At 42.4% G+C, this 26,343-nt stretch overlaps 1 protein-coding gene and 1 long non-coding RNA gene across 2 annotated transcripts; one reads left to right on the top strand and one right to left on the bottom strand.

The window, feature by feature from the left end:
- Positions 1–6,941: 6,941 nt before the first annotated feature.
- WBP2NL (WBP2 N-terminal like) lies at positions 6,942–25,133 on the bottom strand. The gene is made up of 6 exons (XM_053894767.1): positions 24,989–25,133; positions 15,076–15,184; positions 14,690–14,831; positions 14,404–14,496; positions 9,534–9,644; positions 6,942–7,183 (listed from the first exon to the last, which is right to left on the bottom strand). The coding sequence occupies exons 1-6, from the start codon at positions 25,048–25,050 to the stop codon at positions 6,942–6,944; spliced, it is 759 nt and encodes a 252-aa protein (XP_053750742.1). The 5' UTR covers positions 25,051–25,133.
- A 134-nt stretch (positions 25,134–25,267) lies between these two features.
- LOC109265651 (uncharacterized) lies at positions 25,268–25,951 on the top strand. The gene is made up of 2 exons (XR_002079285.2): positions 25,268–25,701; positions 25,785–25,951. It is a non-coding gene; the product is annotated as an uncharacterized LOC109265651 (long non-coding RNA).
- The last annotated feature ends 392 nt before the right edge of the window (positions 25,952–26,343 follow it).

Raw genomic sequence — 26,343 nt, 5'->3', positions numbered from 1 at the left:
AACTATTAACTATTAAACACATATCGAGACTAATCAAACTGCTGGTCAAATCTCTCCCTTAGACAGAATCCCTTCTTCTGGAGTCATTTGGGGACCTTCAAAAACAAGTTTATTCTCTAAGAGTCCATGGTTGAGTGTGCTACACCAACTCCCCTCTCCTAAAGGTGCTCCAGGTAAAGGTTGGGATGGTTGCCACGTGTTTTACTTTCTACTAGATGACTAGGTAACCTGTACAGTGTGAATTTGAATTGGGTGTTTACATTCTATGCATAGTCACACATACATAGTTTCAAGCAAGCAACCCGGCAGTGGGCAAGAAAAATCAAGTCAACACGAAGGCAAAGGCTCTCTAGTATCCTCTGTGGAAACCCTGAGATTGGGAAATCCTGAGATTGGGATTAGGATGGTTGCTCAAGAAGTAGAGGGGATGGAGGCAGGAGAATCTGAAAGGTTGGGGAAGGAACTGGCGGTCCTCTCAAGGAGTAGGCATTGGGGTCCGGCTCCCCAGTGCTCAGGGGTGTGGAGTCGGATCTCTGACAGCCAGCTTCCAGGCCCCACCTAAGATTCTGGGGGCATAAGGAAGCAACCCAGCTATCAGACTTGATGTGACTGCCTGGACTGGGCGGTAGCTGTTTCAGAAGTAATCTGATGCCTAGAAGGGCCTTCTTGGCATCTTGATGCCACATAAGATCTGGATATCTTTGCATAATCTTGGGAGTTTGGGGGAGCCCACCAGCAAGGCAGATGGTGGGGGGGGGTCTGGATAACAGAATTAAAAGAAAACAACGACATGCAGTATTTCCTGCATATATTAATCTATAGGTTGAAAAATCCCACCAACTACACATTTTCCCCTTGATTCCTCAGGACAGTCAAGCCCGAAGTTTCTGCAGGCTGGCAAGCGTCCACCAATCTAGGAAAAAGAGTATTTGGGTGCTTGTTTTGTGGGTCCACTATCAGTCCAGAGATAAAAGGTCTTCTTCTTTTCCTTTCCTATTCCTAATAGGAAATGAGGAGGCAAAGTACAGAAAGCAAGAGCAGATTCTGTATTGCAGCTGGGGAAGAGACAGGAAGAAGATGAATCCACCGGCTCAGGGATGAATCAGGAAGGAAGCATCCAAAATGTCAATGGGGACCCGAATGACCCAGCATTAGTGCTTTCAGCACATAACAGGCTTAGCTGAACTCTCGCTGGATTTGTCCTAAGCAGAGCAAAACCGGATCCCTGTGAGTACACACGACCCAAAGCTCTCCTTATAGGATGCGCTTGTTATAGAAGGAGTCTGACTCTCTGCATCAGGCAGTGGGAGCTAAGAGTAGGTGTGCCATACAGCCCCCAGTGGGTCCAACCTCGGGCTCTGCTTGGTCCCACCTCTATACAGTTACCACCTTTGGTTGTATTCCAGCAGCCTGGTGAAACAGGTGAACAGGTTCCCTTTGCAGGGGAGTCCACTTTCAGGAGACTTGGACCTGCTTACCCTTCTAGGTTGTTGGACCTCATTTCAAATCTACCTGGTACATGTATGGCTAGAATGAAGAGCAGAAGAGAAAGTCTACTTGCTACCCTTTTAGAATTCCAATCCCAGAATATGCCTGTTAGACGTCAGTTATTTAGAGAACTATTCCAGCATAAAAGAGGCCTCACTCCTTGCCCCTATTCCCAACTCACCATCACATTCCAGCACAAACCGAAAACCTGAATGAGGGGAACTTTATTCCTGCTCTGGTTTGGAGAATCTCTCCCTCTTCCTCTCCTTGTCACTTCTGCCCATGTAGAGAGGTTTAGAAGTGAGAAAAGAAGAAACTCTTAAAAAAAAAAAATCCTCATCACTTCCCTCAAAAATTTTTAAGAGAAAGAGATCTGGGGCCTGTGACCCATGTTTAAGATCCATATGGTCTGAGGCACCTGGGTGGCTCAGTTGGTTGAGCATCTGACTCTTGACTTCTGCTCAGGTCACGATCTCACATTCGTGGGATTGAGCCCCACGTCTGGCTCTGCACTGACAGTGAAGAACCCGCTTGGGATTCTCTCTCTCTCCCTCTCTCTCTCTTTCTGCCCCTCCCTCGCGGTCTCTTTCTAAACAAACAAACAAACAAACAAACGTTAAAAAAAGATCCATATGGTCTGAATTCTCTGTTTGGAATCTTTAGAAAAGGGTTATACCTATGTTTTCTCTTTTTACTTCTTCCCTGCATGGTTATCTGGACATACCAGCAGTCCCTGTACCACTGACACTCCAGTGTCCCAGACCCATGACTCTGTGCCGGTAATTTCTAATAGGAATGCATAGCTACTTTCTATATTATCATGTGCCTTCTTCAAGAAGATCTGTTCTCTACACACTGGACATGAAGCTCTTTTTCTCGGAAGGGGAAGAAGAATGGTCCTTGACTCGTCTCATTGTTGGGAAGAGTTTTAAGGGCAGCATATCCCAGACACTTAACAGTTCATTTTAATTCTAATATCCACTCATTCCACAAAGTGTTTCCCGAAGTTTGTTCCACTAAATAATAGTTTTTCCAAAATGTTTAGTGAATAAAATAGACTAAGGTCAAATAATTTTGAAAAAATATGTGTATTTTGAAAATGTCTCCCTCTTAGAGATTTATGTTCACTAGTATATTCAAGGTGCTGAGAAGTCATGAGGTAAAGAAATCTGTTTACCTGGCTTTTTCAAATATATTTGACTCAATAACCACCTTTTCCACATAAGACCCATTAACATCCACCAACTTCCTTAGGAAAAGCTGTCCTTGACAACATAGGAGCATCTGGTTTCCTAATTGTTACAATGAGGATCAATCAATAACTCTAACCTGTTTCAAGGAAATAATCCAAAATTTAAAAAAAAAAAGCTCTATATAAGAGAAGTTAATCACAATGTTGTTTGTAATAGCAAAAACCTGGAAACAACTAAAATATTTTAAAATAGGGATTGAGAAAATATGTAATGGTGCAGCCATGTAGCCACTAACAATATTTATGAATAATTCTTTTTTTTTTAATTGTTTTTAAACGTTTATTTATTTTTGAGACAGAGAGAGACAGAGCATGAACGGGGGAGGGGCAGAGAGAGAGGGAGACACAGAATCAGAAGCAGGCTCCAGGCTCTGAGCCATCAGCCCAGAGCCCAACGCGGGGCTCAAACTCACGGACCACGAGATCGTGACCTGAGCTGAAGTTGGACGCCCAACTGACTGAACCACCCAGGCACCCCTTTATGAATAATTCTTAAAAACCTATGAAACTCATCTAACTATACATTAAGTATATTCAATTTTTAATATATCAATTATACCTCAAAGCTGTGGGGTTTTTTAATTCTTTTTTTAATGTTTACTTATTTTTGAGAGAGGAAGAGAGACAAAGCATGAGTACGGAAGGGACAAAGAGACAGGGAGACACAGAATCCCAAACAGGCTCCAGGCTGGAGCCTGTTTGGGATTCTGTGTCTCCCTGTCTCTCTCTCTCTGCCCCTCCCCAACTCATGCTCTGTTTCTCCTAAAAAATAAACATTAAAAATATTGTTTAATTTAATAAATAAATAAATAAATAAATAAATAAATAAAAGTTATGAAAATGTAAAGTGTCAGGTGAAACACTTGTATATACAACATATTCTCAACTACACACAAAATATTCATAGAAAAAATATATGATTTAAATGTCTTCTGGGTCTGGTAATATTATACACTAGAGCTTCTAAAACCTTTTGGTATATAGTATCTAAAAACACTTGATATAATATTTTTAAGGCCTCCTTTTAGGCGGCTTGATGAGCCTGTAAGAAAGCAAGGAAAGGCCAATGAAATTAGGAAGTTGGTCAAGGTAGCAGAATAGTGAGTTTTTAAGAGGCTGACAACCCCAGAATAGTCTAAAGTAGTCCAGAATGATAGTTCTTGGCAGGGAAGGCATTGACCCCCAGGGGGCAATTATGAAATAACTGGGGGCATTTTTGGTTATCACAATCAGAGGCCACTGTTGGTATCTGACAGGTGAGGGGTCAAGGATGCTAGACGTCCCGAAAAGTACAGGGCAGTTCCTCACAACAAAGAATCGTCCTACACTCCTTCATGATTTTCAAATGAATCTCTGGCCATCGATGTAGGTGAAACACATGCTTATAATCATTTGAGCCTAGAGCCTAACCCTGCATTACATGATTTTAATACATGCAGAACTTTTCAGGAATTCAACCACTGTGTAAATCAAGGGAAAACGAAACTTTGTTTTATTTGGAAATTTGTCAAGGATTGTTCATCATTTTGGAAAACGACATTGCCAATAGCATTGCCACTATGGTATTCAAGTCACCAATACAACATACATGGATCATTTCTAGTGTTTATGAATTTGGTGAATCTACATACAGGAGGTGAGCACTTGATTACTTTGTTATGTCTTCTAGTACAGTGGAATTTGAACACTTATATATTAAAATACTTAAAAATTTTACTACAAACTAGTTTTATATTATTTCTTTATATCACATTTATGGCATAATTTATTGATTTTGGTTGAAATGGTATGGAATCATATGCAGTTGTCTACAAATTTCATTCTGATGATCTAAAGGAGACATTACAAATTATTTGTTATGGGAGGGGCATGTGGGTGGCTCAGTCCATTGAGCGTCCAGCTCTTGGTTTCAGCTCAGGTCATGATCTCACAGTTCATGAGTTCAAGCCCCGTGTCGGACCCCACACGGACAGTGCAGAGCCTGCTTGGAATTCTGTCTCTCCCCCTCTCTCTCTCCCTCTCTCTCTGCCTTTCCTCTTCTCGCTCTCTCTCGCAAAATAAATAAATAAACTTAAAAAAAAAACAAATTATTTGTTATGGGGGCAGTCTGATGGGATTGAAAATCACTGCAGTATATAATCCCTACAACTTGCTTTTCTTATTTTAACAATAAGACAGAATTTTTGCATATTTAGCTTTAAGGCACCATAGTTTATATAAATGCTATTAATGACCACAGAGCTTATTTCCAATTTTGTGATGTTAGAAACAATGAATGTAATTAACTCTTCCCACACACATCTTTGTGCACAGGTGCAAGCGTTTCTCAGGAATAGATATTGAGAAGTGAAGCTGCTAAATCAAGAGTAGATATCTTTTACCTTTTAAAAGGCACTGCCAGATCTCTTTCTAAAAATGCATTCAACTTACATTCGCACCAATATTGTATAAAATAACCTTTCCCCACATGTGTTCCTTCCTAACACTTAACTTTTTCTATCTTTTTAATATTTATAAATCTTTGGAGATAAAATTGTTTCTCATGTCAAGTTGCCTTTTCCGAATACTAGTGAAGTTGATTGAACATCTTTTGAAATGTTTCTGAGCCACTCTACTGCCTTGGTTAATTGGGATTTCATATCTTTTGTCCATTTTTAATTTTTGGTTGACTTTTAGGAGTTCTTCATATATTCTAACTATAAATTATTTGTTTAACATGTATGTCGGAGATTAACTTTCTCCTATTCTGTTTTCTATCTTTTAATTGTGGTCATACAGATGTTAAAAATTTTGATATAGTCAAACTTATCACCGTTTTCCTTTATTGCATTATTGGGTTTGATTTTCTTTTTTGGGGGGGGGTTGATTTTCTTAAAGAAGGCTTTTCCTAATCTAGATATCATTTTCTTTTTGTTTTAATTTTTTTTTTTACATTTATTTATTTTTTGAGAGACATAGAAAGACAGAGCACAAGTTGGGGAGGGGCAGAGAGAGAAGGAGACACAGAATCCGAAGCAGGCTCCAGGCTCCGAGCTGTCAGCACAGAGCCTGATGCGGGGCTTGAACTCAACAAACAGTGAGATCATGACCTGAGCCGAAGTCAGATGCCCAACAAACTGAGCCACCCAGGCACCCCTAGATATCATTTTCAATGGACACATAATATTCCATTATATGGATGTACCATGATTTATGAGATTCTCTCTCACTATTGGAAATTTAGTGATGGGCTGGTCCATCCCTTCACTAATATAAACAATGCTGTGAAAAACAACTGAGTATTCTACTTGATATTTCTTTTTAAACATTTTTTTAAGTTTATTTATTTATTTTGAGAGAGAGTTTGAGCAGGGAAGGGGCAGAGAGAGAGGAAGAGAGAGAAAATCCCAAGCAGGCTCTGTGTTGCCAGCAAAGATCCCAATGAGGGGCTTGAACTCATGAACCATGAGATTATGACCTGAGCCAAAACCAAGAGTCCAACTGCTTAACCAACTGAGCCACCCAGGTGCCCCTCAACTTGATATTTTTAACATATTTTCAGGCTTAGCAAACAGCGCAATAAATAATTTCTAGAGGGGGAGGGGAGAAAGGCAGGAAGCCTTTTCCACCCTACATTCAAGGTTTGTTTAAAAATGCAGCCCATCGGGTATCTGAGTGGCTCAGTAGGTTGAGCCTCTGACTTCAGCTCAGGTCATGATCTCACAGCTTCTGAGTTCAAGTCCCCATCTGGCTCTGGATCCTCTGTCTCCCTCTCTCTCTGCCCCTCCCCAGCTCATGTGCATGCTCTCTCTCAATAAATAAACTTTAAAAAAAAAATTACAATGCAGCCCAATGTCAACCAAATTATTGGGGAATTAGCTCTAATCCTACTTCTTCTTTGGCCCATCTAATCAAGAGTTGACTCAGCCTCCCCCTAAGACTGCCCTTCCACAGGGCAACACTACGTCAGACACACCTTTAATCACATACCTGAGTCTACCTTCCTATTCTGACTTTGGTTTTCGGGTGCCACTTTGCTTGGGGAGTCTTCAAGGTTTAATTCCTGGAAGATGGTGAATGGCTCTGAGAAGATGAGGCAGGGGGAAGAGAAGCCTCATACCCAGGAGGTTGGATTGCCACAGATTTGCCAGTCCCAGCTCTAATTCCAGCAGGTGAAACTTCATATCCTGGAGGTGGGGCTTGATTTCCAGCCCCTGGGTTTTCACTTCCAGTCGGTAAGGTTTCGTTTCCGGCTGGGAGGGCTCCGTATCCCACAGGCAGGGCTCTGTATGCTCCTGGTGGGGCTCCAGATCCCACAGGTGGGGGTCCGTATCCTGCTGGTGGGGGTCCGTATCCCCATGGCAGGTGTCCATATTCCACCTGTGGGGGTCCATATCCAGCCTGTGGGGGTCCATATCCTGCCTGTGGGGGTCCATATCCTGCCTGTGGGGGTCCATATCCTGCCTGTGGGGATCCATAGACAACAAATGGGTATGCTGAGAAGGAAAAAAAATCAGTTACTCATTTTTTAGAGTGGACAAGGAATGGGTAAGAAGGAGAAAGACAAAAAAACTATGCTGAAGCAAACTGACACAGGATGAGAACTCAGGCAGAGTAATGCTAAAGCCAGATCCTTCACCAGGTGAAGGCTTTATCATTTCCTGTTGTGGAGGGATTCAAATTAACATGAAAATATCCCTACAGTTATATCTCTACATTACTTATACTTGTGCTCAGATACATATTTTACTTAATAAATTTTATTTGATTATGAAGAAAGTAATACATGCTCAATGAGGAATATGTATTTGGAAAATAGAGAAAAGATGAAATTTAAAAATTACCTATAATTCCACTATCAAAGACAAAAACTTAGTATTTTGGTATATTTCTTTGTAGGATCTGTTAATATTTTTTATACAATCACAATCATAACAACCATACAACTTTTTATCTGGCTCTTTTTACTTGGCATTATAAAAAAGTCTTTACATTATTAACACTTCATAAATTAAAAGCTGAACAACATTTTATCACATGGATAGGTGCTACGTAATTCCCCTGTTCTAGAAGAGTGCGTCGTTTCCAACTTTCTGATTCATATTACAATAATCATGGGTTGTATTTATTTCCTTGGCTACAGTCCCAAAGTGGTTTAATGAGTCAATGAATGGACAACTGTAGAGTTATTTTGCTGTAATCCATTTTTATGTTTGAGCTAATTAGAAAAAACTTTAAAAGAACTGTCTTAAAGATGCTCAAAGACTAAAGGAGAATGTGAAGAAAGTCAAGAAAATGATGTATGCACCAAACAGAAATATCAGTAGATGTGGAAAACTTAACAAGAAACCAAAGCAAAATTCTGGAGCTGAATAGTATGATAGCTGAAAAGAATTCACTAGAGGGGTTCAAATTCAGATTTGAGTAGGCAGATGAATGAATCTGTTAACGTGAAAATAGAACAACAGAAACAGCAGAGATTGAGAAACAGCCAGAAAAAATATTGAAGAAGAGTGAACAGAGCTGAAGGACCTGTGGGATGCCATCAAGCAGACCAACATACACGCTGTGGAAGTCCCAGAAGGAGGAGAGAGAGAAAGGGAGAGAGTAAATATCTAAAGAAATGATGACTGTGCACTTCCCAAACTGGATGAAAAACATGAATATAAACATCCAGGAAGCTCAATGAGCTTCAAGTCAGATGAACTCATACAGATCCAACCGAGATGCATTCTAATTAAACTTCCAAAAACCAAAGATAAAGAGAGAATCGTGAAATCAGCAAGAGAAAAGTGAATCACCCAGATACAAAGGATCCTCAATAAGACAATTAGCAGGTTGCTCATCAGAAACTTTGGAGGCCAGAAATAAACTGTCAAACAAGAGTCCTCTATTTGCCCAAACTCCTTCAAGAGTAGGGGAGAATGAAGATGTTTCCAGATAAACAAAAGCTGAAGGAGTTCATTACCACCAGACTGGCCCTGCAAGAAGTGCCTCAGGGAGTCCTGCAGGGTGACCTGGAAGCACACCAGACAGAAATTTGAAGCCATATGAAGAAATGAAGATCTCAGTAAAGGTAAATCACTGGACAATTATAAAAGCTAATATTACTGTTAACAATGGCTTATAATTCCATTTTTCGTTTTCTACATAATGCAAGAGACTAATGCATTTAAAAGAATTATTAGATTATGTTTTTAGGCATACGACATATAAACACGTCATTCTGTGACATCAGTTAGTATACAAAACACAAAGCCAACAGACATGCATGTCATGCTCCAAGGAGAACCCAAGGAAGGGCCGCATTTGGGGGCCCGTCGGCAGCCTGTTAGGAAACCCTTTGTGGCCCACCAGTAGGCTGTGGACCACATTTGAGAATCACTGTGGACAGGCACAGCTGTTAGAGGGTACAGAGCATAAAGCCGGAGTCCTCAGTGAGGTTGAAGGGCATGGCATAAGCATGATGGCTATACGTGTGTGAAGCTGGAAAGAGGAAGTGGGCAAGAGCACACATTTTCTGCTCAGGCTATATGCAGGAAGGGACTGCTCCCACTAATGGAAGTTGCCCAGCTATACTCTGTATGTGTACGTTACGGTTAAAAGTAAGCCTGAAACTGAAGCCCAGTCACTTGCTGACATGCCTCTGGGTTTCAGTCTAGAAACAAAGTCACGGACTTCCCCATTTTCCAATTTCCTAAACCTCTGCTGTTTCTCCTACAGCAGAGTTGGAAGCAAACTAGCAGTGAAAGGATCTTTGAGCCCCTGGCATACTTTTCCACCTCCCAACAAGAACTTCCCTGCCATACCTTACCTGGACAAGGCATCTGTTGAGTGCACATCATGTTCCCCTGCCCAGTAACTACAAGCAGTCCTGGAGGGCTGAACCAGTAACTTGCACTTCCAAGTGGAACTCCTCTGGCAGCTGAGAAGACAAGTTTGGCAAAATAGAGACTCTAATTTGTTCAATGCAGATGTACAGCAGCCACCAACCAATTAATAGGGTATTAACCATCATCTTACACAAGTGTCCAACAATACTCCCAGGATATAAGATAAAACACATACACCTCCCTTGTCCTGAACTGTATGCTTTTTGAGGGCAGAGACTGTGTCTTATTTGCCTGTGCTTATTCAGGGCCTAGGATAGCACCTACCATAATAAACATTCAGAAAAAATTTCCAACTGAGGCTTCGATCAAGTTGGCAAGATACATCTATTAAAAACCAATGTAATGGCAACGTGATACAGAAGAAAGCACTTCTGTTTGTCTCCCTCTGCATCTCTCTCATAAAGATCCTTGCGATGGCATCTGGGGCGCACCTGGATAATCCAGGGTAATAGCCTCAAGCCCCTTAAATGAATTACATCTGCAAAGATTCTTTTTACAAACAAGGGAACATTCACAGATTCTGAGGACTAGGCAAGGATATATCTTTGGGAGCTATTATCAGTCTACTACACTAATTTCTGGCATCTAGCATCTGACCACAAGTAATAACACTGCTTCCAGGCCTGGCCCATGCAAGCTTTCCAGGTGAAACATTTGTTCTATTTCCCTCTCTGCTGGCTAGCCAGAGAGGCTGTGGAAGCCATGTGTTAAAAATGGCATAGACCCTATTACCCTGAGTCCCTGAAGGGTTATGTAGAACACAGCCCCCTTTTATCCTTGCTGACTGACCTTTATATAAGCAGTAATATCTATTGTCTTAAGCTATTGATAATTTGGGGTTTATCTGTTTTAATAACTAGCATTATCTTAACTAATTCATTCTAAATCTAAACTTATCTAAATCTAAATCTAAAGTTATCTAAATCTAAATCTAAACTTATCTAAATCTAAATCTAAAGTTATCCTCCTTTTCAATATCCTATTAGTATCCTTCCCAGAAATATTATTTTACTAACTTATATGTTTGCGTATTTCTTTTTTTTTTTAATGTTTATTTATTTTTGAGAGAGAGAGACAGAATGCGAGGGGGTGGGGAAGAAAAAGGGGCAGAAAAAGATGGAGACACAGAATCCGAAGCAGGTTCCAGGCTCTGGGCTGTCAGCACAACTAACAAGCCATGAGATCATGACCTGAGCCGAAGTCCGGTGCTTAACCAGCTGAGCCACCCAGGCACCCCGTTTGTGCATTTCTTATATGACTCACTAGACTGTAAATTTAACAAAGGCGGGGGACTATGTATCTCTTGTTCACTATTGTGTTCTCAATCATCTCAATCATACCATAGTGTTTGGTATACAATAAGGGTCAAAGAGTCAAACCATAAAGTATGATGGGTAGTTAATTCCAAAGGCCTCATGGAAGCCCATCTCACAATCCCTGACTCTTCCTGGGAAAGCAGGGGTAGGTTCCCACACCTAAGCCATGAAATAATCAGACCCAGAGTAGGTTCAGACATTTGGTCAAGTTCACCTAAGTTGCCTAAACCCTTTCCAAGAGGCTATGTAACTGCTAGGACTCTGTACCTAGCTTTGCAAGCCAAGAAGCATATCTTAATAAGAGCACTAAGAAGTTTCCCTCAAGTTGCCCGATCCTTAGCCCATAATCCTAAAAATAAGCTCTCTCTACTGTGAGGCGAAAAATAAGGGCAAATTCAGGACCCAGTATGCAATTATTCTGAGTTTTCCAGACATCTGTAGCAAAGAAGAACTGGACTTCCAAGTATCCCCTGCCTCTGGGTTCCACATGGCCATACTCTGTGAGCCAGGACACCTTGTTATCCAACGTCAGGCTTTAGATGCTGTCTGCCTTCTGGACAGTGAAGAGCTGTTGGCTGGGTTCAGTATGTGAACTCCTTGGTCTTCATATCTTGCACTGTATCATTAAAGGTAATATTAAACATTTTCTTACTCCTCAATTTCCTGTATATGGCTTCTCCACCACCTGTCTTTAGCAGTTCTATCTTGCTAAGACCACCACGAACTCAAATTTCCACATGCAATGCACACTTTTCAGTCTTCATTTTATCAAACATCTCTGCAGCAGCTGACAGATGACCACTCAGTAATGCTTGAAATTTCTCTTTCTTGACTTCTGGGGTAATAAACTCGATTCTCCTCCTACCTCAGTCAGCCCCACGCTACCCATCCCTTCGATGTTGAGGACCTTGGAATACCATCCTTTATTCACTGAATAAGCCTTTCACTCACATGGCTCCAGAGACGACCTGTGTGCTGAGGATCTCCAAATGAGTCTCTAGACACAGTTCATCTTTGTGGTTCTGAGCTGCCGGTCCGCTAGCCTCTAGCATTCCAGTGTACCTCACTTCAATATGATCCAGCGGTTAAGGGTATAGGATCAAAAGAGCACAGCATCACTTACATACTCTACTTATACAGTATTTCTGCCAAAATGCAGGACCTGCATCTAAGCATGAAGAAACAGATAAACCCAAATCTACAAAACAATAAGCCTGTATTCTTTTAAAAATGTTAATGTTGGGGCGCCTGGGTAGCTCAGCAGGTTAAGGGTCTAACTGTGGCTCAGGTCGTGATCTCATGGTTCATGAGTCTGAGCCCTGCGTCAGGCTCTGCGCTGACAGTGTGACAGTGCAGAGCCTGCTTAGGATTCTCTCTCTCCCTCTCTCTGCCCCTCCCCTACTCACTCTCACTGTCTCTCTCTCACAATAAATAAATAAGTTTTTAAATAAATAAACCTGTCAATGCCAAGAAAGACAAAGAAAGGCTGAGTCCAGACTAAAAGAGACTAAAGAAACAGGACAATTAAATTCAGCGTGTGATCTGGGATTAGATCCTGGATTGGAAAAATAAACAGCGCGCCATAAGAATTAGGAAGAGTGATAGGTTAATCATTTGAATTTGAATATAAACCAAATATTAAATAATAACATTGTTTCAGTGTTAAATTTTCTGAATTTGATAAGTAGACTTAGGGTAGATAAAAGAATACCCTTGCTCTTAGCAGATACACACTTGAATACTTAGGAATGAATGAACTGAACTTTGTAACTTACTCCCAAATAGTTCAGTAAAAACAAAAACAAACGAAGAGTAAGATAAAGCAAATGTGGGAAAATGTTAATGATGGGTGAATCTAGATGAAGGGTCCATGAGAGTCCACTGTAAATTCTTGCAACTTTTCTAAATACGATTTTTTTTTTGAAATAAAAAGTGTAAAAAGAGAGTGAGAGTATGTTTAGGGTCCAGATTCTAGCTCTATCAGTTTCTACCTGTATAGCCTTGGGAAACTGTAGAACCATCACTGACTCAGTTTCCCCAGTTATCAACTGGGGACAATGATTGTACCTACAGCCTAAGTTTTTGTGAGGATTAAAAAAATTGACACATGTAAAGGGCTTGGAACGCTGCCCACTGTATGGTAAGCATTCAATAAATGTTAGTATTATTAGATCTAAAATTGAACCCGTTTCCTCTCCAACTTAGATGGTCTCTTATATTCTTAACTGTAGTTTATAGTATCATGATCCAGTCAGTCTTCTGAGCTAGAAAATTCATTCCACCCTCTGGTGTGTCCCCAGCACTTTGCCCATGCCTCTAGTTTGGAATATTTGCATGTGTCTGTCTCTTCTAGATTGTGTTCATCTCAACTAGATTGGAGTTGGGGTGGAGGCAAGGGAGAAAGAGAAAGCATTCCAGATAGAGCAAATTCCAGGGCACCTGGCTGGCTCAGTCAGTAGAGCACGTGACTCTCGATCTTAGGATCATGAGTTCGAGCCCCATATTGGGTGTAGAGTTTACTTAAAAAATAAAATTAAACAAACACATTAATAAATAAAGTTATCCAGGTAGAGCGAATAGCATGAAGGCTCGGAGATGAGAGAACAGGGCACAAAGAAGTCCAGCTGGACTGGAGTACAAAAGCTGAGACAGTAGGGGCATGAAATGAGACCAGATTGAATAAAAATGTACCACAAAAAAGATTATTTGTATTCAAAGTCTGAAAGAGTTCTCTGGTACATCTGTTAGATCAGTGCTGTAGGGCTGGATAGTACCTCTTCCCTCTTCTCATGGAAGACGGGGATTAAACCCAACAGAAGCAAAGGCAAAGCCAGAGAGGAAAAAAGACAAAAGGCGTGACAAAGGAAGAAGAACTCAGGCAACTGGGGATTCCTGATCTGAAAATGAGAGTACACAATGGTGTATGAGACCAACATTTAAAAGGATAAAAGAGGGGCGCCTGGGTGGCTCAGTCGGTTAAGCGTCCGACTCTTGGTTTCAGCTCAGGTCGTGATCTCACAGCTTTGTCGGTTCGAGCCCCACATCGAGCTCTGCACAGACAGAGTGGAGCCTGCTTGGGATTTTCCCTCTTTCCCTCTCTCTCTGCCCCTCCCCTTCTCACGCTGTCTCTATCTCTCTCAAAATAAATCAATAAGCTTTAAAAAGTGCATTAAAAAAAACATTTAAAAACGGACAAAAGATTATCAGGTATAATTAGTGGTTCAAGTGTCTGAGTATAAACTTCTGCTAGCCTGCAAACTCCTTTAAGACAAGGAGGGGCTGAATAATCTTGTTCCCGGCACGTAGTATGGTACTTGTGCCATAATAGGAAGGCTCAGAAAATGCCTGCTGCATACGTGTGCAACTACCAGCTGCCTGACGTAGAGACCAAAGTCGTGGCTGGGTAGCGGTCCTACTTCAATTCCGCAGGCCTCCAAACCCCAAAGTGTTTAGTGTCTTTATTAGCATTGCTCACCGGCAGAGGCAGCTTTCACCATCAGCTGGGCAAATTCGATGGCACCTCCTTTTCTGAAGGCTAATTTAAAAGTAGCCTGTCCTTCCCAGCCGCCTGGGGGAAGAAACGGCACACGCTAAGATGCTGGCACCACTGGTCGGAGAAGGACAGCCCCAGACAGAGAGACAAGCACTACCCGACAGAGCAGTGCAGCTTTCTTTGAATTCCAGCATGAGCCAAGTCTGAATCTTAAACCTTCTGGAAGCTTTTGAGGGAAAAAAATACACTTCTGAGGGGGAACACTCACCATCCGGAGCTGCCTGAATAGTCCCTTTAATGTAGTTGGCAGCAAAGACCGGTTGTTCAACGGTGCAGTTACTCATCAGATCAAATGGCATCATGAAAGAAAACATGGGATCACTGACTAAGTGTGAAGTCACGAAGATCACCTAGGAGAGGAAAGAAACTTCGGAGAAGGCATGCAGCTTGTCCACGGACTGAGACATATTAGACCAACCCTAAGGTCGAGGCTGTCTGACATTCCGGCCTGACTGAGAAACATCACCCGTGTTCTTCCATATTCTCCAACATGGAAAATCATAAAATGCCAACTTTGAAAGTCAACGTTAAATCTCTCTCCATTTGAAGGAAAACAAATGTAGCGGTAATAGGTCAAGGTAGAAGTAGAATTACCCGGTATGAAGTGAGAAACAGTGTCCCCCTCTTTGTCCCACTGAAGAGACTGGATCTCTCTGGTTGCTGTGGGAAGGAGAGGTCCACATCCTGAGACTGCATCAAGACACTGCAGAAAAGAAAGGGCAGACACCACACGATTTAGAAGTTATACGAAACGACGCACATAAAGTTCTTAGCACAATTCCAAGCCCAGAGTAAGCACTCAATGTTAGCTGCTGCCGCTACTATCACTATTGTATTGAAATAGAAAGGAATTTAAATCTTATTCTGACTTTTCACACTTACTCCTCTCCCTCTTTACCACTGGATTCTTTTTTTCTTATCAAGCCTACTTCTTCTTAATGTTTATTAAGAATAACAAATGGGGGGGCGCCTGGGTGCCTCAGTCGGTTGGGCGTCCGACTTCAGCTCAGGTCACGATCTCACAGTTCGTGAGTTCGAGCCCCGCGTCGGGCTCTGTGCTGACAGCTCGGAGCCTGGAGCCTGCTTCACATTCTGTGTCTCCCTCTCTCTCTGCCCCTTCCCTGCTCATGCTGTGTCTCTCTCTCTGTCTCAAAAATAAATAAACATTAAAAAAAAAATTTAAAAAAAATAACAAATAGGGGTGTCTGGGTGGCTCAGTCGGTTAAGCATCCGACTTCAGCTCATGTCATTATCTCACTGCTTGTGAGTTCAACCCCTGTGTCAGGCTCTGTGCTGACAGCTCAGAGCCTGGAGCCTGCTTCCGATTCTGTGTCTCCCTCTCTCTGCCCCTCCCTTGCTTGAGCTCTGTCTCTCTCCCTCTCTCAAAAATAAATAAACGTTAAAAATTTTTTAAGGAATAATAATAAAAAATGTATTAAAAATAATAAATAATAATAATTCTTATTCTTCATATGCAGGAAGTATAAAGCACTGTGCTAATGGAAATGTTTCTTTGACTCTCATAGAAATGGCAAGACACACAGAGTACTCCAGATTCCTCTGACATGTTATTCCCTCTGCCTTTTGTGTTCTCCCCTCACTCTTAACCTGAGAAACTTGGACTCATCCTATTCCCACTCATAGAATCCTATTGGGTTTCTTTTCTTTCTTAGTAATTATTATAATATATATATATATGTTTATGTGTTCAATGTCTTAACTAATGATCCTGCCTTTGCACTGTGGCCCTAGCAAACAGTGGGTGCTATTAAATATTTATTGAAAGAATGAATGAGTGAAAACATGAATAAACATAATAATGCAAGCAGTAATATCACATACATCACGTTAATGGCACAAAAATGTCATAGCAATTTAGTGGAAGGAGGGATTAGCTTTGGTTGAAATGACTAAGAATGACTTTATAGAAAGGTTGAAGTTGATTCTTTCTAAGTTTATTTGTTTATTTTGAGAGAGAGAGAGAGAGAGAGAGAGCGCATGCATGCACAAGTTGGGGAGGGACAGAAAGAGAGAGGGAGAGAGAATCCCAAGCAGGCTCCACTCTCAGCACAGAGCCCAATAGCCCCACATTAACCAATAGAACACGTTAGATTAACCATGAGATCATGACCTGAGCAGAAATCAAGAGTCAGATGCTTAACCAACTGACCCACCGAGGCACCCCTGATTCTTAAGAGAAGAGTAGTGTTTCAGTAGGCAGAGGTGAGGGTAGGGGATGATCCAGATGGGGCGCAAACAGCATGAATGGAGGTGCAAGAGCAGCATTAATGGAGGTATGTGGTGGAAAGCAAATTGCACACTTGGGAGCAGCCCACCTGTGTGGATTCATCAAAGCAGCATGGAGGTGAAGGTGGGAAGAATAGTGAGATATAGCTCGAAATCTATGCTGGAACTAGAGCCTGGAGATATCACTTAATAGGCAAGGAGAATCAATCAAGGAGGTGGTGGTTTATTAGAGGTTAAGAAATCCTAAGGGGCACCTGACTAGTTCAGTCAGTAGAGCAGGCAGCTCTTGATCTCAGGGTCATGAGTTCGAGCCCCACATTGGGCGTGGAGATTACTTAAAAAAAAAAAAAAGAGGGGCACCTGGGTGACTCAGTCAGTTGAGTGCCCAACTTCAGATCAGGTCATGATCTCACGGTTTGTGGGTTCGAGCCCTGCATTGGACTCTGTGCTGACAGCTCAGAGCCTGGGCCTGCTTGGGATTCTGTGTATTCCTCTCTCTGCCCCTTTCCCACTCACGCTCTGTATCTCTCTCTCTCAAAAATAAATAAACATTAAAAATTAAAAAAAAAAAAAGAATCCCTAAAATAGTCTTGATGTAAGGTAGTAAGAATTGGAACTAGGGTGGTGGTATGCTGATAAAAAGGGCTTTTTAAGACAATGAAAATATGATGTCAGCAAAAATAGGGAACTCCAAAAGTCAGTCCAGAAGTTTGGAATCTAATCAAAACCTTATAACAACTAAGGGAATGTTTAGTCAAGAAAAAAATAGCTGAGTCTGATAACAGAGCTTTGTGACACTTACTCCAGTACCATCTTCCAATCCCCAGCTTGGCAATAGCCTTAAAAACAACCCACATTCCTGGTGTAAGTACTGAACACCAAAGGGGGCAGAACAGACCTTATTCTCAAAGAACTCTTGTTTTAAAACTTGTCTGGTGGCTTCCTGAAGGGCAGGCTCCAATGGTGTGTGCCTAATTCAGAACTCTCCCAGGACTGAGGTGACTACTCAGGGTCCATTTGTCAAAAACATTTCAAGGTAAATGTATTAGTTGCTGCTGTCTGGGGCAAAGGATGAATTTAGTGCAAACAAACTGAAAAGTTAGGGAGGAAAGAAAGGCTAGAGAATGAGATACTTTGGGGAATAAAGGCTTTGAATAGCTCTGACGTATTCATGGGAAACTAGAAAGTCACATGCATGCCTTCCGAGGCCTGGGTTCATGCTCAGATGAGAACTGAGAAGGTCCAAAACTTTTACCTCTGGATGACAATGAGGCTCTGTTCAAGTAGGAAGTGAAAGCTAAGACAGAGTTGTAAACTGCCTGGCTGAGTGATAAAGACATGCTCCAAACACACAGGCAGAGCCCATCTACAAAGGCTGGAATTATTTATTTATTTATTTTTTGTTTCCAGATATATAAGAAAGTTGTCAAATCACTAGTTGGCCACTAAGTTAATATAAAAGAGACTTCAGTGGCTGCACGTGACAAAGACTATAAGCTTTAAAAATTTTATAATTTAGAAAAGTCACTAAACAAACAAAAAATAAGTGCAGCAAGCAGCAACAATGTACCCTGAGGAAGAGAGAAAGCCTATTTCCAGAGTTGCCATATTATAATCTTCTAAATGTCTAGTTTACAAAATTTTTTAACATTTTATTTTATTTTTTGAGAGACAGAGAGAGAGCATGAGCAGGGGAGGGGCAGAGAGAGAGGGAGACACAAAATCAGAAGCAGGCTCCAGGCTCTGAGCTGTCAGCACAGAGCCCGATGTGGGGCTCAAACCCATGAACATGAGATTGTGACCTGAGCCAAAGTTGGACACTCAACCGACTAAGCCACCCAGGCACCCCAAAATGTCTGCTTTTCCACAACAACAACAACATCATGAGGCATGCAACAAGAAAGTATGGCCCATATGTTCTTCTGTAAACAGAAAATGAAACTAATAGAAAACTGCCCTTGAGGAAGCCCGCACATTGGATTAACTACACAAAGACTTTATTCTTTTTTTTTTAAAGGAAACCTACCCCCAGTGTGGAACTCAAACTCATGACTCCAAGATCAAGAGTTGCATGCTCTACCTACTGAGCCAGCCAAGGGCCCCATTAGACAAAGATTTTAAATAAACTCTTTTAAACATGTTTAAAGAGTTAAAAGAAACCATGTCTAAATAACCAAAGGAAATAATGAGAGCAATGTCTCAAAAAGTAGAATATCAATAAAGAGATAGAAATTAGAAAACTGAACCAAATAGAAATTCTGAAGTTGGAAACTACAGTAAGTAAAACAAAAAATTCAGTAGTGGTGGGTTTAATGGCAGATTTCAGCAGGCAGAAGAAAGGATCAGTGAATCTGAAGATAGGTCCATTGAGAATACACTACCTAAGTAACAGAAAGAAAAAAGAATGAAGCAAAATGAACAGAGTCTTAACAGACCTGTGGAACAAAATCAAGCATACAACCATATGCATAATGAGACTGCAAAAAGGAGAGGAGAGAATAAAAGGGGGCATAAAGAAAATATGAACAAATAATGGCCATAATCTCCCCCAGTTTAATGAGAGACATGAATCTACACATCTAAGCTCGACAAACTCCAAGTAGGATTAACTCAAAGAGATCCACACCAAGACACATAATCAAACTGCTGAAAGCCAAATACAGAGACTCTTGAAAGCAGCAAGAGAAAATAATCATCATGCACAAGGAATCCTTAATAAGACAAATAGCTGACTTCTCATCAAAAACTATGGAGGCAGGAGTAGTAGGATGACATATGCAAAGTGCTTAAAGGAAAAAAATCTGTCAACCAAGAATTCTATATCTGGCAAAACCATCCTTCAAAAATTAAAGAGAAATTAAAACATTACCAAGTAAACATAAACCGAGAGTTCATCACTAGTAGGTCTGAACTATAAGAAATGCGAAAGAAAGTCCTTCAGCCTGAAATAATAAGACACTAGGCAGTAAATCAAACCCATACAAAGAAACAAAGAACATTGGTAAAGATAACTACATAGGTAAACATAAAAGTCTGTATTGATGTATTTTTTGGCTTGGAACTCTTCATTTCTTCCTATATGAATTAAAAGGCAATTGCAAAAACAGTAATTATAAATCTATGGTGATGCATACACAATGTATAAAGATGTAATTTGGGACAATAACAGCATAAGAGGACAGAGTTATATAGGAACAAAATTTGTTCATACAATTAAAACAAAATTGTATTAATTTGACCTAGATTGTTATAAACTAAGATGTTAAATGTAATCTTCAGGGCAACCACAAAGAAAATAACTAAAATATATACAGTAAAAGAAATGAGGAGGGAATCAAGATAGTATGTTAGGAAATATCTATTAAACACAAAGGGAGGCATTAATGGAGGAATTGAGATATAGAAGATAAAGAGCAAAAGAGCAGAAGTTAAGTCCTTCCTTATCAATAATCACATTAAGTGTAAATGAATTAAACTCTCCAATTAAAAATCAGAGATCGGCAAAATATATATTTTTGAAAACATGATGCCACTATATACTGTCTACAAAAGACTTACTTGAGATCCAAAGACACAAACAGGTTTAAAGTGAAAGGATGTAAAAAAGATACTCCATCAAACAGTAGCCAAAAGAGAGCTTCAGGGGTTATACTAATTTCAGAAAAAATAGACTTTAAAACAAAAATTACTATAAAACAATATTATATCATGATAAAAGGACCAATCATCAAAAACATATTACAAATATAAACATGAATGCATCTAATAAAAGTCAACTAGACCTAACATATAAGGACACTTCACCCACAAAGTACAATACACACTCTTCTCAAATACACATGGCACAGTCTATAAGACAGACCACATATTAGGCAACAAAACAAGTCCTACTAAATTTATGAAGATTGCAGTCATACAGTATCTTTTCTGATCAAAATGGAATGAAATTAGAAATAATAACAGACAAATTAACAAAAATGTGAAAATTAAACAAAATGCTCTTAAATAACTAATGGGTCAACAAAGAAATCACAAGTGAAATTTGAAAACAGAATTGAATCACTAGAAATTAGAAATTTTGAGATGAATAAAAATGAAAATACATATACCAAACTTTTGAGATATAACAAAAGTAGTGCTTAAGAGGAAAATTTATGCTTTTAACTGCAAATTTTAAAAAAGAGAGATCTCTGGGCACCTGAGTGGCTCAGTCGGTTAAGCGTCTGACTTCGGCTCAGGTCATGATCTCAGGGTCCATGAGTTTGAGCCCCACGTAGGGCTCTGTGCTGTGCTGCCATCACAGAGCCTGAATCCTGCTTCAGATTCTATGTATCCCTCTCTCTCTACCCCTCCCCCGCTCGTGCTCTGTCTCTGTCTCTCAAGAAATGGATAAATGTCAAAAAGAGAGAGAGAAAGATCTCAGGGCACCCAGCTGACTTAGTTGGTTAAGCACCTGATTCTTGATCTCAGCTCAGGTCTTGATTTTAGGGTCATGAGTTCAAGCCCCAAACTGGGCTCTGCATTGGACATGAAGCTTACTTTAAAGAGAGAAAGAGAGAGAGAGAGAGAGAGAGAGAGATCTCAAATCAACAATCTAATTTTCCACACAAGGGAACCAGAAAAAACAAGACCAAACTAAACCCAAAGCTAGCAGAAGGAAATAAATAATAAAGATTACAGAGAGAGAGGGAGAGAGAGAATCCCAAGCAAGCTCTGCACTGTCAGAACAGAGCCTGATGCAGGGCTTGAATTCATGAACTGTGAGATCATGATCTGAGCCAAAACCAAGAGTCAGATGCTCAACCAACTGAGCCACCCAGGGGCCCCACCCCTAGAATTTTTAATATTTTTTAAAGTACTTATTTTTTTTGAGAGAGAGAGAGAGAGAGCAGGAGTGGAGAAGGACAGAGGAGGAAAGAGGAAGAGAGAGAGAGAGAGAGAGAGAGAGAGAGAGAGAGAGAGAGAATCTTAAGCAGGCTCCGTACTCAACATGGCGCCCAACAAGGGGCTCAATCATACAACCCTGGGATCATGACCTAACCCAAAATCAAGAGTCAGATGCTCAACTGACTGAGCCACCCAGGTTCCCCTTAAAATACATTTTAATCTTTTAAAAAAAGTCTATGTCCTCTGATGCCACAATTGCACTTTAAGGAACATATCCCGAGAAACATTTTGACAGGTAGGCAGAGATTAGTTTTCAAAAATGTTCATGAAGCAATGTTTATGGCAATGACAAATTACTACACCCTGAACATCCCGAATAGAGGCTTGAGCAAAGATTCATGCATATTGGAATACCAGTCATTGAAAATAATGATGTAGATATTGATACTGGAGAGTATTCCCAATATATTGGTAAATGAGGAAAACAAATTACAAAGCAGTCTTGAGTGTGGGGGAGTTGCATATATTTCCATGGAGGAAAGTGCAGAAAGACACATACCAAAATGTAAAAAGCACTAGATGTTGGAGTCTGGGGCGATTTAAATTTTTTTCCAATTTTTCTACAATAAACACATATGGTGCTATCTGTACAAGTTTTAGAATATTGGTTAAAAAAAGAAAACTCAACGTCTTCCCTATTTACCAGTAGAGTCCTATCTGTACAATTATGAATTCTCAGCTGGGATTTAAAAATCTCCACAGAACACAGCCAGTGTGATGAGTTTCTCAAATGTGTATTATGAATAGGCAAGAGAAGTCAAAAAACAACCAATCTTCTCCTTCTCAACCTATTTCTTTAAAGTAGTTTCTATCAACACCAAAAGAACCCCAAATAATCCACTTAAAAATGGGCAGGGGAACTGAGTAGACATTTCAACAAAGAAGACCTACAGATGGCCAACAGACCATGAAAAGATGCTCAACATCACTCATCATCAGGGAAATGCAAATCAAAACCGCAACAAGGTATCACCTTACACCTGTCAGAATGGCTAAAATCAAAAAGACGAGAAATATTGGAGAGGATGTGGAGAAAAAAGAACCCCCGCGCACTGTCGGCGGGAATATAAATTGGTACAGCTACTATGGAAAACAGTATGGAAGTTCCTCAAAAAATTAAAACGAGAAAAAAATTAAAAAGAGAAATACCGTGTGATCCAATGACTCCTCTACTGGGCATTTACTTAAAGGAAATGAAAACGCTGATTTGAAAAGATACATGCATCCCTATGTTTATTGCAGCATTATGTACAATAGTCAAGATATGGAAGCAACCTAAGTGTTCACTGGCACTTAGATAAGGCAGATGTGGTATGTACACACACACACACACACACACACACACACACACACACACACACACCAGAATATTATGCAGCCATAAAAAAGGATGGGATCTTGCCATTTGCAACAACATGGATGGACCTCGATATTACACTAAGTGGACTAAATCAAACTGAGAAAGACAGATACATAATTTCACTCACACGTGGAATCTAAAAAAAGAAAAACAAATGAATAAACCAACAAAAAGCAGATCCAGACCTATAAATACAGAGAACAAATGAGGGTTGTCAGTGGGACGGGGGGTGGGTAAAATCGGGGAAGGGGAGTGGCAGATACAGCCTTCCAGTTATGGAATGAATAAGTCACAGGAATAAAAGGCACAGCATAGGGAACAGTCGGTGACACTGTCACAATAGCACTGTGTGGTGACACTTCTGGTGAGCATAGCATAACTTACAGAGAGATCTAGTCACTATGTTGCACACCTGAAACTAACGTCAATGGTGTGTCAACTACACTCAAATTTTAAAAGTAATAATAAAATAGAAATAGAGGAATACAGCATTTCTACACAGGAAGCGGGCGCCCCCACAGGGTGGGGCATCTCTGAGGAAGAGAAAGCCCAGAAGCGGCCCTTTTCCTTTCTGCGGGACCGCTGGAGTTGAGCAGTTCAAACCCCCGTCAAAGGTCTTCCACATGCAGGGACCACACGATTGTAAGCAAATTCCTTCTCTTTCTTTCAGTTTCCCCACCTGTGAAATAAGGGGATCCTCACTGTAGACAGAGCAGTTGGAAGTATAAAGCTCTTAAACAGTGGAGACGATTACGTGCTCAAGAGCACAGAACGGACCCCATAAAGATCATTCGAAGGACCATACAGGATCAGCGTTTGTGTTGTAATTTTTTAGAAACAAGCTTCACGCCCCGCCTCCAACGCACGCAGGGAAACAGACAAACCCGTGGCTGAGGGAGAGGACGCCGACACCCCAGATCGGAAGTGGCCCCAGGGCACCCAGGCGGGTGTGCAGGGGACCGGCGGTCAGGGCGGTGGCCGACGCTCTCCTACTACGCAACTACGCACAGCGGCAGAGCACAGGTCCTTCGGGAGCCGGGGAAGACGCACGGCCTCCGCCGCCCGTGGGAACCCGGCAAGGACACTTTCCCGGGGGAGGAAGCAGAGGAAAAAGATCCATCCGGACATCGGCTTTCGGGGCTGTCTTGGTGGATCTTCCCGACAAAGGCGCAGTCTCGCCGCCACACGCGAGCGAAGGAAAACGGGGACAAGTGGGGGCGGAGGCAGCAGCTGGGGGGGGGGACCGCGCCGGTGTCTGGAGAGCCGGGCGGGAGGAACCGACGAGAGGGGCCGCGTGGAGCGGAGGCCTGAGGCGGGAAGGCGAGCGAGCGGCGGGCCCCGCAGGCCCCACGCACGGCCACGGGCGCGGCCCGGCGAGCGTCCTTCTCCCTAGACGGCTCTTCTTTCCGTCCCGATCTTTATTTACAGGGAAGTAAGAGCCATCATCTCCCCGTCGGGGCGAAAAGAAAGGGGGCTTCGGCGAGCGCCCCCCACCCCCCCGAGGGCGCGGGATCCTTCAGAGGGATCCACACCGCCGCCCCTTCCGCGTCCGCGCCCCCGGAAGTAGGGGCGGGGCGCACCCAAGGCCCCCCCTGTCGCCGTCACCCCACGGAGGTTTGTGCTCCCAACGGCGCCCCCCCCGGAGGAACGGCGCGACACCCCACCACTGCCAGTGCCCTCCCGCCTTTCTTCTGGGAAGACGCGCGCCTCGCACGGCGCACCCGCCCTTTACCTCAGCGAGGCCACGGGCTCCAGCCTCTGCCCACTCTGTGCGCCGGGAAGCTCGCGGGGTCTCGAGCGCCCCAGTGGAGGGGGCGGGGCTCAGCCGGCCGAGGCCGGAAAAGGCGGGAAAGGCCCTGATTGGCTAAGAGTTTCCAAGCCGCCAGTCCCACCGGTCGTCGGTCTATCCCCGGCTCTGACAGCACCCCTCCCCACCGGCTTCCCCTCGGGCACCTGTCGCTGGAAGGAATGAAAGCCCCGCGGCGGTTCTCGGTGTGGCTCTGATTCACCGCCATCTTGCCCCAGGCGCCCTTCTGTCGCCCCTCAGATGGAAAGGGGCGGGGCCTGTGCCGAGCCGGGGGGCGGGGCTTTGAAGGGGAGGTGCGCCAAACCGGGGGGCGGGGCTTTGAAGGCGAGGACGGAGATTATGGCGCAAAGACAAGGGTGGGGGGGGTTGAGTGGGCGAAGGGGCTGGTCACGTGAGGGGCGGTGGTCAGAGAACCAGGTGTGGTGCCGCCTGGGACTCCAGCTGGGGAGGGGGGGGAATTGACCCCGCCCCAGCGTGCGGGGGTGTTGAGTGGTAGGTGAGTGGGTTCCCGGATCCACACCTACCCTCTTGACCACAGCATGCTAGTTGGTTGCTGGGCTGCCCTCGGGAATGGATTGAATGGGTCAGGAATCAGAAGCAGGATTTTCCTGCGTGCCCCCCTGGCCTGGGTCAGAAGGCTAATGCATTTTGGAGAAAGGATCCAGAAAGATTTCTTGCTTCTCCTAAAGGCAAGCAGAACAACTTTTCCCCACCAGAGAAAGCCTGGAATCTGAGCTGGTTTCTTGTGAGGTTAGCATCCAGGAAAGGGTGAATGAACTGCGTCGGGGAGAGTCTGAGCCGGTTCCAAGATAGAGAGAACCTTTGGCATCCATCATACCAGCCCTGCCTTCTCCAAAGGGTGAGAGTGAGGATCCGGTGGGATACAGCATACTGGAACTGCTTTGAAGACTAACATGTTGTACATCTTCTTGTTTCTTTTAGACTTCACAAAATAGCACCAAAGGGCTTCAAGCAAAGGGATGGTAACGTCTGGATTACCGTATTTCATCAAGTTTAAGATGCTGTCAGTTATAAGATGAACCATTTTTAAATGTACCACGGAGGGGAAAAAAGTTGCCAAATAAAGAGGTCATCAGTTATAAGCTGATTTTTTAAAAGTAATCTCTACACCCAACACGGGGCTTGAACTCATGCCCTGGGGATCGAAAGTTGCATGCTCTACTGCCTGAGCCAGCCAGGTGCCCTAAGCTGATTTTTATTTATTTATTTTTTATTTATTTAAAAGTTTTTTTAAATGTTTATTTATTTTTGAGAGAGAGAGAGAGACAGAGCTCGAGAGGGGAAGGGCCAGAGAGAGAGGGAGACACAGAATCTGAAGCAGCCTCCAAGCTGTCAGCACAGAGCCTGATGCGAGTCTCAAACTCACAAACCGTGAGATCATGACCTGAGCCCTGGGCTGAAGTCGGATGCTCAACTGACTGAGCCACCCAGGCACCCCTTAAAAGTTTTTTTTTTAAGGTTTATTCATCTTTCAGAGACA

This window comes from Panthera pardus, unplaced genomic scaffold, assembly GCF_024362965.1.
Source record: "Panthera pardus isolate Hobbes unplaced genomic scaffold, ASM2436296v1 HiC_scaffold_6, whole genome shotgun sequence".
In the NCBI taxonomy this organism is placed as follows: Eukaryota; Metazoa; Chordata; class Mammalia; order Carnivora; family Felidae; genus Panthera; species Panthera pardus.
This window is presented reverse-complemented; position numbering and strand designations above follow the sequence as displayed.

What these genes read in the sequence shown, in the direction of transcription:
- WBP2NL (XM_053894767.1), bottom strand. Translation starts at nt 25,050, where the DNA reads ATGGCGGTGAATCAGAGCCACACCGAGAACCGCCGCGGGGCTTTCATT. An exon ending in TTCATTCCTTCCAGCGACAG is followed by an intron (nt 15,185 to 24,988) that starts GTGCCCGAGGGG and finishes TCTTTTCTGCAG; the next exon opens with TGTCTTGATGCAGTCTCAGG. An exon ending in TGTTTCTCACTTCATACCGG is followed by an intron (nt 14,832 to 15,075) that starts GTAATTCTACTT and finishes TTCCTCTCCTAG; the next exon opens with GTGATCTTCGTGACTTCACA.